A 15,303-nucleotide genomic window follows, 5' to 3' on the forward strand; every position below is an offset into this window, starting at 1 on the left:
GGGGTCCACCTTTGCCTGGGAATAGTACCATCCATTATGAATTTCAGAGACCAAAGTGGCGGGTCTTGAACACATGCCCACAACCTTCGTAGGGGATAGTGAGAACTGGAGTACCTTCCCCCCCCCCCCCCCCGCCTCCGACTTACCTGCCATTTGCAAAGGGTCAGGCTTACCTGTAGTAGCTGGGGTTTTAAAGTTAAGACTCCAGAATCTCAGGAGGGAAAGACAGATGTGTGTCTATGCCAAGAGAGGGGTCTTCTTGCACCTGGAAAAGAGAATTTGCACAAAGTTTATGCATGCATGCCTTGCACCCCTACCCCACCCTCCATGCTCCTTCTCCCCAAATTGCCCCCAAAATGATCTTTCGTCTTCCTCATTACCCCAATGCTAGGGCAATATGATGTCCTCCCCATTGCTTTGCACCCATTTGGACCCTGTGAGGACTATGCCAGATACTAAGTACCCACCCATGTTAAGGAAAAGTGGGCTTGCCCCCCTCCTTTGCTGCATCCTCTAAGTCTAGGGATGCTAGGGATGCTCTTGTCGCCATGGCAACCTCTGCAGCAGCAGCAGCAGCATCCCTCTCTCAGTGGTCCAGCCGCAGCGGCTGCCTTCCCTTCTTTATAGGGGATGTCTAGGGCCGTTGCACTGCCAAAAAGACGCCGGACGGGGGGACTCCTCCGCGGCAAAGGGGTAAAATAGTAAACCCCCCTTTTTGACAAAATACAGTAGTAATCCCTCCGCAGCCATCTTCCCCGCTTTTCCTCAAGGCTTTGCTATAGCAAATGGGACTCATTTCATTACAAGGCTCTCCAAGGTCCATAGGAAACTGCAGTTGGTCCTCCATCTATACAGGCACCTTAAACATATTACTGTATTCCAATAAGCAAGCCTTGATTGTGCCATCTGAATATAAGGGAATACCATTTTACTATCCATTGTATTTAATGGGACTTGAGCATCCATGGGTTTTGGGATCCGCAAGGGGTCCTGGAACCAAAGCCCAGTGGAAAAGGCCCACAACAAAACAAAAAATGGACGAAGGATAATAAAAACATTATTTAGAGATAGAGCCTCCCTTATATGAAATGCTCAGGACCAGAAGCGTTTTAGATTTTGACTCTGGAGACCAAGGTTCGAGTCTCTGCTCAGCTACGGAAACCCACTGGTCCCAAGTCTCAGCCTCAGAGGAAGGCAATGACAAACCCCTTCTAAACACATCTTGCCAAGAAAAACCTACAATTGGTTTTCCATGAGTTGAAAACGAAGGCATGTAACTCTACCCCCAAAAAACACTGTAGCTGTTTTTAATGTATTTAGGGGTGATGAATTCGAAAAACACAGGCAACATAGAAAAACAAGGCTGCTACCAAGCATACTGATATTCAAGACCGAGGCTGCTTTCACTTGCAGGGCTCAATGCTCTGGCACTCTAGGGTTTGTCGTTTTGCAAGGAACTTTACCTTCTCCGTCAACAAACTACAAAGAGAAGAGGACAGAATAGAAATGTCATTTTTACCCCGCCTCTCCCACAAGATCCAGGCGGCTCACAATAGAACAAAATAAGACAACAAGACAGTAAAACACAGCAATAAAGATGCGCAACAAGAACATGAACTCTCTGTTCCAAATCGGCTATTTGAATTCACATGTGGCTTTTGCAAGCATATGTCAAGCAAAGGACATGCATTGTGCCGATGTGTGTTGTTGTGTGCCTTCGTTTCTGACTTATGGTGACTCTATCATGGGGCTTCTTGGCATGATTTGTTCAGAGGTTTGCCATTGCCTTCCCCTGAGGCTGGAAATGTGTGACTTGCCAAGGCAGGATTCGAACCCAGGTCTCCAGAGTCGTACCAGTGTAGTTGCCACTCAGTCACCTCTCAGTTCGCAAGCGCACTCCTGCTGCTAAGCGACCCGGAAACCTGACCTCCTTGCATTGCATTGCAGCCAAACAAGGGAACGGAAGCCAGGCTGGAATTTTCCATTCCATTCCCAGGCTTGCAGTGATGTGACTTTGCTTATGCGCCAGCGTCTTGGAATGCGTTCAGAGAACGGCCGATTTGGCAAAGGCGAGAAAAGTAAAACACAAAACACAAGAGAGAGCAAGCGATGGATCGGGAGCCTGCGTTATTTATGAGTTGAGAAATGAATCGCAAAGTGCGGCAGAACGATGGCGCGTCTCCCAAAGCGCATTTTAAGCCCTTGCAACCATTTATGGACTATCGGAGATGGATAAAGGGTTGGAGGAACATTAAGTCATGTCCGCAAGCGAGGGACATGAATTGCGTCTTTGTGTATGTTTGTTGACATTGTTGTGCACCTTCAAGCCTTCTTGGACTTATGGCCACCCTAAGGAGTTTATTGCACCGGAAAATTTCGATGTTAAAGCGAGATTAAATGTTGCTATAAGTTGCAAATGACTCGAAGGCGCACAACAACAGAAACAGCAGTACTAGGAAATGTACAGCTGTGGAAAATGTGACACAGTGGTGCCCTCTAGTCGGCTTAAAATGCAAAGTGCATCAAAGGAATGCTTAAATACTTTTATGAGGAGTGTTCAAATGTCACAAACCTTGCAAGCTTTTGAGTCCTCCAGAACGCTTCATCAGATGTAAATCAAAAAGGCGCTTATTGTGCATTCGCCACTGTCTCTGGATGGAGATTGCATGGGTTAAAAAATAAAGTTACATGGGCTGCATCTGCATTGCAGATATAACCCAGTTTCGTACCACTTTTAGCTGCCATGGCGTCCTGTGAACTGTCATTTTGTGAGATATTTAGCCTTCTCTGTCATAGAGCTCTGGTGCCACTACAGTTCCCAGAATCACACAGCACTGAGCCGTATGGCAGCCAAAGTGGTATGAAACTGGATTATTTCTGCAGTGTGGATGCAGCTTTAGGCTCCCATCCAAGTAATAGTGTCCAAGAACAGATGGGATCTGGTACTTTTAGGTTATTTCAGTCATTTTGGATAGGAAAGTGTTTTTAATATCCTTAAAACTAACATATATTTTATAACATGCAAGACATGGTCAAATCCAAGGCGCAATTTTATTGCGGTAAAAATGCAAACCGAAAAATTGCAACCGACTACTACAGCGAGGAGCGTAGAGACGCTCCCAAAACGGAGGCTAGCAAAAGACACGTTGCATAGTGTTGTTATTTCTGGAGCACAACAAAAGGAGAAGAAATACAAAAGGCACTTCCCCCAAACAAAGAGAGAACCAACATTGGGATATCTGCTAAGATACAACCTCTTGCAATTTGTTTGGCTGAAGATGGGAATGGGACCAATTTTGGTTCGGAAGATGAAAGGTCACAACGTTCGTTGTTTCCTTCCGCAACCCAGCAGAAAAGATGCCGGAAAACAAGGACAGAGTCGGACTCTGTTTGCAAACATCTCCCAGAAATAATCTTCAACCAGACATAGAAAAGCGTCCTTTGCAGTGATGCTCAAAACTTTGGGTCCTCCAGATGTCTTGGACTTCAGCTCCCAGAACTCCCAACAGTTGACCAAGCTAGCAGGGGCTTCTGGGAGTTGAAGTCCAAAATGCTTGGAGGATCAGAGTTGGGGAATGACAGCTTTACAGGCTCCAGAATAAATCCAAGTGCTTTCCTAAAGTTCTTTGGACTTAGCGCTCAAGAACAGCAAAAGGATGCTAAGGTCCACTTTCTCCCTTCCAACTTTGGCAATGTATATTTCCACCCAGGATTTTTAAATCCAACGGTTCCAACTTTGGCAATGTAATTTCCCACCCCAGTTCTCTTGAGGTCCCCCCCAAAGCCCACTTGGGTCAATTTGGTTTTACTCCGAGTGACAAACCTTGCTAGGAGGTGCAAGGATGGAGAGGTAGCAAGGACTGGGGCCGGCCCATCAAAACAGCTTGGAAACTTTAGGGTTTTTTGGGACAAAAATCCAACAATTCTCTACTGGCCACATTTGTCCGAACCAACAAACAACCAACGCTTCAACATCGTTCCCAAATTCGAAAACAGAAGAATAGCCAGCGTCCCTCAATGAAAATATAAGGCACCTCCTAGGACAGTGATTCCCAAACTTTGGTCCTCCAAATATTTTGGACTGGGGCTTCTGGGAGTTGAAGTCCTAAAGTTTGGGAACCCCTGTTCTAGGATCTCCATTAAGAAAAATTGGGGATCGAGGGATGGAAAATAATGGAAAGGAATGTCCATAACGGAGAACAAGGCGATCCAAGCTTGGCACAAACCAGGATGGACAAGAGGGTCACAAAATAAACCAGAGCTTGGGAAAATGACCCTTTTTTGGACAAATGTACCCAGAACCTTTGAGCTTATTTGTCCAAAAACATGATTTTCCCAAGCTTTGGAACTTGCCGACTTGAGATGATCTGATCCAACTTTGAGAGAGAGAAAGAAAAGAGACGGATAACCAAGATGTTGGCGATTCAGCTTCCATTGCAAAGCAAGGTCACTTTGGTCCCATTTATATTTCTGCGCCGCCCAAAAGGCGTCAGCCTTGCTCCAGGTTTTCGGCCGCCCGCACGGCAGAGTAGGAGGTGGGCATGTTGGAAAGCTGGCGCCCGAAGAAAGAGGTCGTCCGGCGGGGCTTGACCCTCTTGATCTCTTTTCCTGCGCCAAGAAAAGGAGGACAGCTAAAAGCAGATGGGGACGGACCAGTTTGCTCTCTGCACTGTAGCAATTGCTTGCTATCTATTTAAAGAGGATTTCAATGTGTTTTTAACACCATTTCCTCTCTATACTGTTGCGATGGCTTGTGTTCATGTATTTAAAGAGCATTAAACAGATTTCTCTTGAAGAAAAGACTGCATGCCTGGGAGATGGAGGCATAACCAGGATCTGCCTCTGGTAGCTCTTCCACATTGCAGAAATAAATCAGTTCGACACCACTTCAACTGACATGGCTCTATCTTGTGCAATCCTGGGATATGTAGTTTGGTGGCCTGCTCTGTTTAAAGTCCCAGGATTCTGTAGCATAGAGTCATGGCAGTCAAAGTGGTCTCAAACTGCTCTAATTCTGCAGTGTGGACACACTGGAGTCGCCCACAAATGGGACCAAGAGATCGCCGAATCTGGGTTCAACACTCCTCAGCCACCCCAAATACTTGCGCTTAGGATTTGCATTGTGCATGATGGGAATTTACTGGCAAAGACAAGGTCCCCCCAAAATATATACTCATTTTTGGCCCAGCTTACCTTCCTCGACGTAGTCGATGGTTGAAAGGTGCTGGATGCGGCTGCAAATGACGCTGTTCTGCCGTTGCAGTTTGGGGTGCCGCCTGTCGGACGGGGGGCTCTGGGCTTTGGAAGAATGGGGGGCTTCTCTGGCAATGGGGTCCTGATCCAATCCCTCCGAAGACGCATTCAGCTCAATGCAATACTCAATCAGGCTGCTCATGAGTTCGGCCTGAAAAGGAAGGAAGGAAGGAAGGAGTTACTATATTACTCACACACACATATTTACCTTGCCTTGAAGTGGGTGCGTCGTCTGATGTACCAGACTTTAACTCTCATGCTAAACGGCTGGGGCTGATGGGCTTTGTCATCTGGCAAATCCGGAAGGTGCTGGACTTGGTCTGCAGCCGTTGGCAAACATGACCCTCCTCCCAAGAGTTCCTATAAAGTTGGCCATGCCTCTTTCCAAACACCTTAACATTTCTTCTTTGTATTTCCTTAATGATTTTTTCCTTTACAGCAGGGGCCCTTGGTATCCTTTGCCGTTTGGTTCCAGTGGATGCCAAAATCTGTAGATGCTCAAGTCTCATCACATTCAACGGCGTGTTAAAATGGTGCCCATTATGTAAAATGGCAAAACCAAGGTTTTTCAGCTCTCAAATTAGGCAAAGGTCTGGGATTCTGGAATTGAAACATCCAAAACACTGGAATGCCAGAGTTTGGGAATCATTTGCAAATAAATAAAATATGCAACCCAATACATACCTATCCCAAGCTATTTGGGTTTACATATCTATGCAAGCACCTGGCCACCTACCTGTTTGGAGTAGACTTTGAGTAACTTGTTGACTGGGGTGCCTTCGTTCTCTCCGTCAAACTCCAACCATAGGATGTGTTCCTCCTCGCTTGGGAATGTATGATCCCACGAAAGTTCCTGGAACCGCAGGCCCAGCAAGACGTGCTACAAGGAAAAGAGAGAGAGAGAAAAGACAGACCGCATGAGAGAGAAGAGGAGGTAAACATGGATGGCACCAAGACACAACATTGCAAGCTCATGCATCCTTCCTGAAAACTGGGTGCCATGGCTTTCATGCTGCATTCATAGCACTATGGTTCCACTTTACCTGCCTTGGCTACAGAGACCTGGAATTTGTAGTTGGGGAAGCACTAGAACCGCTTTCTGGCTAAGGAGTCTCAATGCCTCTCCCTTGAATTGCAAACCCTAGGCTTCCAGCGGATGCTGCCATGATGGTTAAAGGGGAATCATAGCACTATCATTGCATCCAGGTTGAGTCTCCCTCCTCCAAAATGTTTGAACCAGAAGTGTTTCGGAGATTTTGGAATATTTGGCATATACATAACAAGATATCTTGGAAATGGGATTATGATTATTATTACTATTGAAGGCCGGCCAGTTACATCTCATCCAAGTTACCTTTTCTTTGCTGTCGATAATGTAGACGCCTTCCAGGCTGATGGCCACCGTCACGGCTTTACGGCCGCCTCGGTGAAGCAAGCTTTGGGCCGGCTTGTCGATTTCGCCAGCGAAAAAGGCACACCTGGAAGGAACGGGGAAGAGACACAATGGGGAAAATACTACACCTATGAGGAGGAGAAGGAAGCCACCGTGGAATAGCGGTTTGAGTGCTGGATTGCAACTCCAGAGACCAGGCTTCGAATCCATACTCAGCCACAGAAACCCACCGGGTGACCCATTTGCCACATACCCGTAGTAAGGCAACTCGTGGCACTTCTGGAGATAGGTCCGGTACAGTTTGAGCAGAGCTGCGCGGTCCTCACAGGCAGCGCCGTCCTCCTCGGGCATCTGGCGGTACGCCCGCAGCAAGCCCTGTTCGTCGGCCGGCGGCTGGGTGGCCCCCCGTTTCCACAAAGCGGAGAGAAGGCCGTGTCCTCTGCGGCAAAGATGGGAGGGAAGGAAGGACTCCAACCTCTCTCTGCGGGGAGAGAAAAACAACAACCCTGCATTTTAAATCCACAGATACAGAGGACCAGATGTATCCAGGCTCCGGAAGGCTGATGCCTCTCTTTACACTCTTGTTGCAGTCCTCAGTTTTCTCTTTCCTCGCCCAACTTTCCATTCTCCTTGGATATTTCTTCTGCTATTTTCCAGGCACGCTAGCCAGCCGTGCCATTTTGAGAGCCGCAAACATCTCCATCCGCCCACGAAATACCATCTGGCTTTCTCCAAGGCTCCATCTTTTCCTCAGGCTTTCCAAACCGGACAATGGGCAATTGTATGCTGTTGGCTTCCCATCCTCCCCACGACCCAGACCTCGCATTCCTGGAAGGCGGATCAGCCCCACATTCCTGGCTCCCTACGCATTTGCGCCAGCTGCCGGAGTCAATCCACCAAGCCTCTCTCTCTTGGAGAAGAGGGCAGACAGGCCAAGTTAGCATGAGATCCCCGAGGAAGGGTCCGGAGCAAGGCAAGTTTGCATGCAAGAGGGTAAGCTGGGCAACACAGACCATGTTTCCATTTACAAAGAAACCTCTTTGCGATCCAAATCGATGGATTGGTTTGGCAGCAGAGCGTGGTTCACACCGCATTTGCAACCTTTCTGCTCTTGCACAGGCCGGTAACTAGGGCTGTGTCCACACTGCAGAAAATAATCCATCTTAACACCGCTTTAACTGTCTTGGCTCAATGCTATGATATTCTTGGAACTATAGTTTGGTGAGACACTGAGTCTTCTCCGTCAGAGAGCTCAGATGCCACAACAAACTGCCATTCCCAGAATGGCACAGAATTGAGCTAAGGCAGTTAAAGTGGTGTTAAACTCCATTATATCTGCAGTGTAAATGCAGCAAAGTTTTGCAAGTTATATTCTGATGTATCGGGTGGCCATAACAAGCACTAGCCATTGGTTAAAGATGGCTGGAGTCACAGCCCAACATAAGGGTGCCATGTTCCTTGACATAAAATCCTTTCAGGGTCCCTCTCATTCTTTGTTCCCAGCCTCACACCTGAACAGAACTTGAACTCCACACATTAAACCTTGCCTCCGCAAGATCCCTGTCCCTAGAGTCACAGAGTTGGAAGAGACTCCAAGGGCCATCCAGTCCAACCCCTTTCTTCTGCCATGCAGGAACTCACTATCAAAGCATCCCCATTGACAGATGGCCATCCAGCCTCTGTTTAAAGACCCCCAAGGAAGGAGACGCCGCCATACTTACTTCAAGAAACACGGCGTGTGCTGTCTGGCGTCATAGGGCCCCAGGTTCACTCGGCATATCAAGGCGCCCAACTCTTCGCAGTCCGCCAGGTCGCAGGGGTACCGCCCTTCCAGGATGTTGTACTTGGCCTCTTCATACATGAGCCGCAGAACATCTTCATCCTGGATCTTGAGGGAGGGAGAAGACCCATAGAGATTACAAAAACCAAGTCAGGAACCAAGGGAGAAGCATGCACTGGGGTGCTAATAGGGGAGTGCAAGGGGTGCAGAGCGCACCAGGCGACACCTGAGAGGCAGGTGAACATCTGGTTGGGTGCAAAAAAAACAACAATCTAAGGGATAGCTGTGTTGGCCATATAGCAAATCCAATAACATCCAAACAACGATGCCTTTCTTGGGCCAACCAAAATGCACAATTATATGTTGCAATATGAAGTCAAAGGCTTTCATGGCCTGCATCCATCGTTTTTTGGGCTATATTGGATCTGGTGGGGTGGTCACTCTTGTCCATCCCAAGACCCTTCCTGCTGTCCTCCTCTGCCAGCCAAGGCTCCTCTGCCATCCATCAGTTGTGGTTGCTGTTGCCACCCAAGAGGTCCTTCCAGGTACGATGGGACTTCTGGCCAATTGGGGCTGTGGGGTGCGTAGGTGCCCCCAAATATATTTCCCAAGCCCTGTTAGGAATACAGGGTGCGCAGCAAGGCGGCGAGAGCAATGCTTGGTGGATCCATCCTGCCTTCCATCCCAGCCACCTCTTTCCAAATCTTGCCACCTATAAACTCACCTGCGCTTCCTTCCTTCTTGGGAAAAAGATGTCTCTCCGGAACTGAAGCGATGGCTCATCTAGAAGGGTGAAGAGAGACAGAGTTTCGCCTATATTCAAGCTCCATTGGCTTGTATAGGCGTGGGGGTGCATAGTCGGGTGCCACGGGCGTGCCCCCCCGTTCATGCTCTGTTTGTTCCTTGCACATAAGCCAAGGACAGCTCTGCCAGGTTTTTGGGGACAGCGGTTGAAGATGGCCAACAGCACTGAGAGAGCATTGCTCACATGCCCACACCTTCGAGGATCTCCTCTCCGGAGCAAGCGGTGAAGCGGAAAAGGAGCTCCTGCCATTGCCGGCAGAGTTTGTACGGCTGGTGCTTCGGCTTCAGCTGCAGCTCTGTAAGAAGGTGAGAAGAAAGGGGTTAATAATAGTAATAATAATAATAATAATGGTTTAGGGATTGCAACAAACGCAACTTACCAAGCATGGGAGAGACCAGCCATAACGCAAAGACGTCCTGGGCATATTCGGGCAGCCGCAGCATCTCCAACACGATCCGGTGCAACTCTTGCGCCGTGACCGACGGCAAGTTGTCCACCGTTAAACGCACCACCGTGTCATCCACAAGGTACACCAGCACATCGTGGTCTGGGAAAACAAAAGGGAAAAAGTAATATCCCCCTATCTATCTATCTATCTATCTATGGAGATCATACAAGTTGAATCTCCCTTATCCAGATTTCTAAAATACAGTGCGCCTGCGCTATAGGCGGGCGCCCCATACGTGGCTCCCTGCTTATGTGGAAGCTGCACGACGGAAGAAATGGATGGCGTGAGCGCCCGTGGCAGCGCACTCTCCCGTGCCGCGAGCATGAGCTCCATTCAATCAAATGGGACTTGACCTTATGCATTATTCGGCTTATGTGGGGATGAGGTCCGGAATGGATGCCGCGCATAAGCCAAGGGACCACTGTATCATCGGTCTGCCCCATACGTGAGAGTCCCATTTTGTTGAATGGCACGTACGCCGCGCCGTGCACAAGACAGTGCCCCATTCATATAAATGGGTCTAGAGCATACGTGCAAAGAGGGTCCGAAAAGCAAGGATCCACTGTACCCCTAACTCCAACGCTATCCACACTGGGCAGGTCATGCTCTCTTAAAAGCCCTATGGATAAATCTTGCCAAGCAAACCCCACAATAGCTTCGTATTAGGGCTGCCGCAAGTCGGAAACGGCGCATAGCAACAACAACCTGGGTTAGTAGAGATCTGCACCCCTCTTCCCAAAGCCCTACATGTTCCCGTTTTACTCACTTCGGGGTCCGGCGGAAGAGATGCTACTCCGTTGCGACCGGTCCCCGATGTTTTGGGGTACGGCGAGCCTGTCCCCCTCCATCTGCAAAGACAAAAGCAAGGAGTAGGGTTGCAAGAGTATGTCATTTGGGCTTTTAAAAACTGCATTTGTTTTTTGGACTTCAGCTCCCAGAAGCCCCAACCGGCTTGGTTTAAAGGACGAGGATGCTGGGAGCTGAAGTCCAAAAAAGAGCTGGAAGAGTATAAAGATGGAGGAGCGCTGCTGTTAGCCAGGTATCCAAGGGACCCTTCGCATCACAGAGTTCTAGTTCTGTATTCCACTTTAATTGCCAAGGTGATGTCCTCTGGAATGCTGGGAGTTGTAGTCCGCTGGACTGCACATCCCAACATCCTGGGCAAATAAAGTAGAATACAGTACTGTACAGGGCTATATAAACAGGACCCATGTTTAGGATTGCTGGGTTCCTTTCGCTAGGGGAAAGCAAAAGTCAAAAAGGACAGGTTGGGTCTCTCTTTTTCAAAATGCTCAGATTTTTGGAGGGATTTTGGATATAATAATAATAATAATAATGATGATGATGTTTATTTCTACCCCGCATCTCCAATATGATCAAGGCGGCTTACGTCAATAAAGCCAGATACACAATTAAACGACCCTCCCTTCCTTAAAACAAACCCCGAATTGCGACCGAGCTGGAATTTGAACCCAGAGCCCTAACCCAACACTCAAACCATTATACCATGCTGCCTTCCCCTGAACCAGATATCCAGAATGTTATTTCAGACAACATCTGAAATAATTATTTTTGCATGATAATAATAATAATAATAATAATAATAATAATAATGACGAATCCATTTTTATCAAATTTACTATTTAAGTTTCACGTGTTTTAATTTATCTAGTTAATTTTTACATGAGTTTTTAGCATAGTGATTATGTTTATCTGCGTATGCATCTTGGTGTTTTGTATTTTATTGTTGATATGGTCAGCTGACTAATCAATAAACATTTGTTGTGGTTAAATAATAATAATAATAATAATAATAATAATAATAATAATTTATTTATATCCTGCCTCTTATATCAGGATCGAGGCGGTTTACGATAACAGTTAAAAAGGTAATAATGTAAAATAAGTATAAATATAATAATAAAAATAAAAATATAAAAATAAAAATATAATCATATAAAATGTAAAATATAAATAATATAATGTAATATATAATGAAAAATATAAAACTAATAATAATAAAAGTTAAAAGTTAAAAGTATAATAATGTAAAATAAATATAAATATAATATATTAATATAAATACAAAAATATAATAATGAAAAATAAAATGTAAATATGATATAATGTAATATATAATGTAAACTATAAAAATAATAATAAAAATATAATAATGTAAAATAAAACCATGATCCTTCCCACCAATACAACCATTAAAACCCCCCTATAAAAATAAAATGACAATTTAATAATTAAAATTCCCCTATAATAATAAAAGGACATTCAGATTATAAACAAAGTTTGATACCTTGAAATGCAAAATATATAAATAAATATTTTGGAGCAATTTTATATTTGGGGGATTCCAGAGAAGGGAGGACCCAACCAATACATTTTATTATTATTATTATTATATTATTTATTAAATAAACCATTTTTAGACCATTATTTGCAATATTTCTTTTTTTGCATGGAACCAAGTTTGCATATACTTGCAAAAAAGTTAAAATGCAAACTTTGAGCCCAGCAGGGGGCGTGGCTAAGGGAAAAGGGGGCGTGGCCAGGTGCTTACATTGCCCAGGTGAGCAGGAAGCAGGTGAGAAGGCAAAGGTAAAAAAGCAGTTTTTTAAAGGAATTTGGGGGTCCATCAAAGGAAGGGGGCTGGCAGGGTCATGCAGGGGGTCTGCACCCCATAAATCTTGCAAAACGGGGGGTCAAAAAACCCCTTCCCATAATTCCAAGCCCTTCTTACCTGGCTGCTTCCTTGCTGCTTGCAAAAGCTCTTCTGATCTGCTGCAATTGCTGCCCAGGGCTCCACCCTAGACACTGCTTGCGTCATCCCTTCCCAGCCCTCCCATTGGTTGCTTTTTCTTTTTGCTTTTTCCCTTCCATCTCTTGGAATTTGCCCCGCCTCCTCCCAGTGACGTCACAGGCAGAGCAACTTTGTTCCAAGTCTTTTTGTCGTGCGCTCCTACTAGAAACAATACGGTACCGTAAGTGGCTCTGAGAAAGGAAAGGCGCATCTCTGCAGGGCAGGAATTGACGCACTTTGGAGTGCTATGGACTCCTGGGATTTGTAGTTTGGGGACCAGGGAAGGCTGAGTCCAGAGCATTGAGCCAGGGCAGTCAAAGGGCATTATTAGTCTTTGGAAAGACCAAAGTTTCCATTGATGGATTAGCTTTAGGATTTCATTCCTACTATTGTGCCCCCAAATGCTTTAAGAATGACAGAATTGACTGTTGCTGCCCCCAAGTGGCAGCATTTCCAATTGCACCCCCAAATTGCAGAATTTACTACAGTATTGTGCCCCCAAATGGCAAGATTTACTATTGCCTCCCCGAATTTCACAATTTACTATTGCTCCCACAAACAGCAAAATTCAGTATTGTGCCCCCAAATGGCAGGATTTACTATTGCGCCCTCAGATTTCGTGACTGTGGCCCCAAATTGCAAAATTCACCACGGCGCCCCTAAATCCCTGAATTTACTATTGAGCCCCTAAAATGGCAGGATTTCCTATCGCCTCCCCAAATGGCATAATTCACTATTCTGCGGCCAAATTGCCGAATTCAGTGTTGTGACCCCAAATGATAATAATGATAATGATGATGATAAACTTTATGCATACCCTGCCTCTCCAATGAGATCGAGGCGGCTTACAACAACATCAAAATATAAACACAATGCAATAAAATCTCCCACAAACCCATCCACCGTAAACCCTGAAATGAATACCTTGCGATGGCAGAGTCTTGAAAAGGGAAGGTTGAGACTGCAGCAAAAGCCCAAGCAAAACCTTCCCCCAAAATCTCTTTTTCCCTAGTTCACCGGAAGCAAAGGGTCTCCTCCTTCCTTGTTTCAATTCAGTATTATATATATGTGTGTGTGTATATATATATATATATATATACAGTATATGCATGCAATGATTGCAAAAGGAAAAGGCGCTGGGAGGGAGGAGGACTAAAAAGCCAAGCTGCTTCTTCTCGCTTACCAAGTTCTCCATTCATTTCAACAGGAAATTGCGTTTGCAGGATCTCAACCCTCTTGGCTTCCTCTCCGGCTCTTTTCCTGCCCTTCTCTGGAAGGAATCTGCGCTTGGAGGGAAATAAATGACTTGCACAAACCCAACGCAGTCGGGGCCTTTGGTATCCGCCGGGGTTTGGGTTCAGGATCCGCCGTGGATCCTAAAAAACATGGACGCTCAAGTCCTATAATCAAATGCAACAGTTTTGCAAAATGGGTTCTCTTATCTAAAAGATAAAACCTTGCTTTTTGGAATATATGTACTGTATGTATGTGTATATATATATATATATATATATATATATATATATACATACACACACACACACACACACACACACACACACAATATTCTCAATCCATGGATAACTAATACAGAGGGTCAATGGTCCAAATGAGAGGTAGGAATTGTTACTATTATTACTATTACTACTATTATTACTATCCTGCAGGTAACTTCTCCAACGTGTCCAAGCGCCATCCTGATCTTCCATCTGCCTGATAAAGGAACCAATTTCGGGAAGAAGAAGAAGAGACCGTCGGAAAGTTCTGACTCAGGAATGGGAATCACGGCTTTCCAGATGTCGACAACTGCAAGTCCCATCAGCCCCAGTTAGCACAGTAAGCAAGGAGGGATGCTGGGCGTCGCAGTCCGACAACCCTTTGGCTGTCTGGAGTGCGGGTGCCGCCTTTTAGTCTCCAAAGAGCGGCACAATCTCTTTGCAAAGTCTGAGTTTTCCCGGTTAACCTGAAGGTTAATAGCTCACCTCAAAAAGCGGAAGAATGCGTCTAAGGTCATTAAAGATTAAGAAAGTTAAGGATTTGTAGTTTGCCAGGACACTGACCAACACTTTCTTCGCTTCCAGGTCCAGCGTTCGCCAAAACGGCCCTCTTTTTCGGACACAATGTCCAGCGTCGAATTTGCCGCCGGCTGGATTTCGGGTAAAACCGTTATTGTTCCTTTAACTGCAGAGAAGGGACTAAGACAAAGAATGGGGTTGCTGGGTTATTTAACTTAATACTTTCCAAAGAGCGTTGCAAAGTCCAAGGCTGAGCCAGGATTCGAACCCTGGTCCCTAGAGTCCAAGGTCTGCATTGCATTAATGCGCCTCTTTTCTATATATATTTTAATATACATTCTTTATTTTTAGGTCCAAGGCTTAGACCAACGATTCCCAAGCTTTGGTCCTCCGGGTGTTTTGGACTCCAACTCCCAGAAGCCTTGGCCAACAGTCATAGATTCTGGGGTCTGTAGTCCAAAACATCTGGAGGATCAGAATTTGGGAACCACCTTTTTAGACTAGGATCCTTAACACACTGCAGAAATAATCCGGTTTGAGACCACTTTAACAGCCCTGGCTCAATGCTAGGGAAACCTAGGAATTGTAGTTTATTGTATTGTAGTTGTAGTTGAACTGTATGGTTGTTTATATGGCATCTAAGGCTGCATCTGCACTGCAGAGTTAACACAGATTAATACCGCTTGCACCACAATGGCTCCATGCTATGGATTTGTAGGATTTGCAGTTTGTCGCTGCACCAGAGCTTTCCGACAGCGGAGGCTAAACGGCTCACAAAACTACACATCCCAGGCTCT

General features: G+C 45.8%; 1 protein-coding gene across 5 annotated transcripts in view; it reads right to left on the reverse strand.

Moving 5' to 3' along the window:
* Window positions 1-3,032: 3,032 nt before the first annotated feature.
* Window positions 3,033-15,303, reverse strand: part of FRMD8 (FERM domain containing 8) — a 23,744-nt gene continuing 11,473 nt past the window's right edge. Inside the window, exons 1-12 of one of the 5 annotated variants that reach the window (XM_042440473.1) lie at window positions 14,552-14,685; window positions 13,675-13,867; window positions 10,446-10,527; window positions 9,611-9,778; window positions 9,425-9,526; window positions 9,151-9,209; window positions 8,368-8,534; window positions 6,900-7,127; window positions 6,608-6,731; window positions 5,990-6,133; window positions 5,194-5,404; window positions 3,033-4,608 (exon numbers count right to left, since the gene is read on the reverse strand). In XM_042440473.1, the coding sequence (XP_042296407.1) occupies window positions 4,490-4,608; window positions 5,194-5,404; window positions 5,990-6,133; window positions 6,608-6,731; window positions 6,900-7,127; window positions 8,368-8,534; window positions 9,151-9,209; window positions 9,425-9,526; window positions 9,611-9,778; window positions 10,446-10,527; window positions 13,675-13,686 (1,416 nt within the window). In that variant the 5' untranslated portion in view covers window positions 13,687-13,867; window positions 14,552-14,685 and the 3' untranslated portion in view covers window positions 3,033-4,489. Of the gene's footprint in view, window positions 4,609-5,193; window positions 5,405-5,989; window positions 6,134-6,607; window positions 6,732-6,899; window positions 7,128-8,367; window positions 8,535-9,150; window positions 9,210-9,424; window positions 9,527-9,610; window positions 9,779-10,445; window positions 10,528-12,431; window positions 13,285-13,674; window positions 13,944-14,551; window positions 14,686-15,303 lie in introns of those variants that run through there. The other 4 variants (XM_042440474.1, XM_042440472.1, XM_042440471.1 and 1 more) reach the window with 4 other exon arrangements.

This window comes from Sceloporus undulatus, chromosome 9, assembly GCF_019175285.1.
Source record: "Sceloporus undulatus isolate JIND9_A2432 ecotype Alabama chromosome 9, SceUnd_v1.1, whole genome shotgun sequence".
Taxonomy (NCBI): domain Eukaryota; kingdom Metazoa; phylum Chordata; class Lepidosauria; order Squamata; family Phrynosomatidae; genus Sceloporus; species Sceloporus undulatus.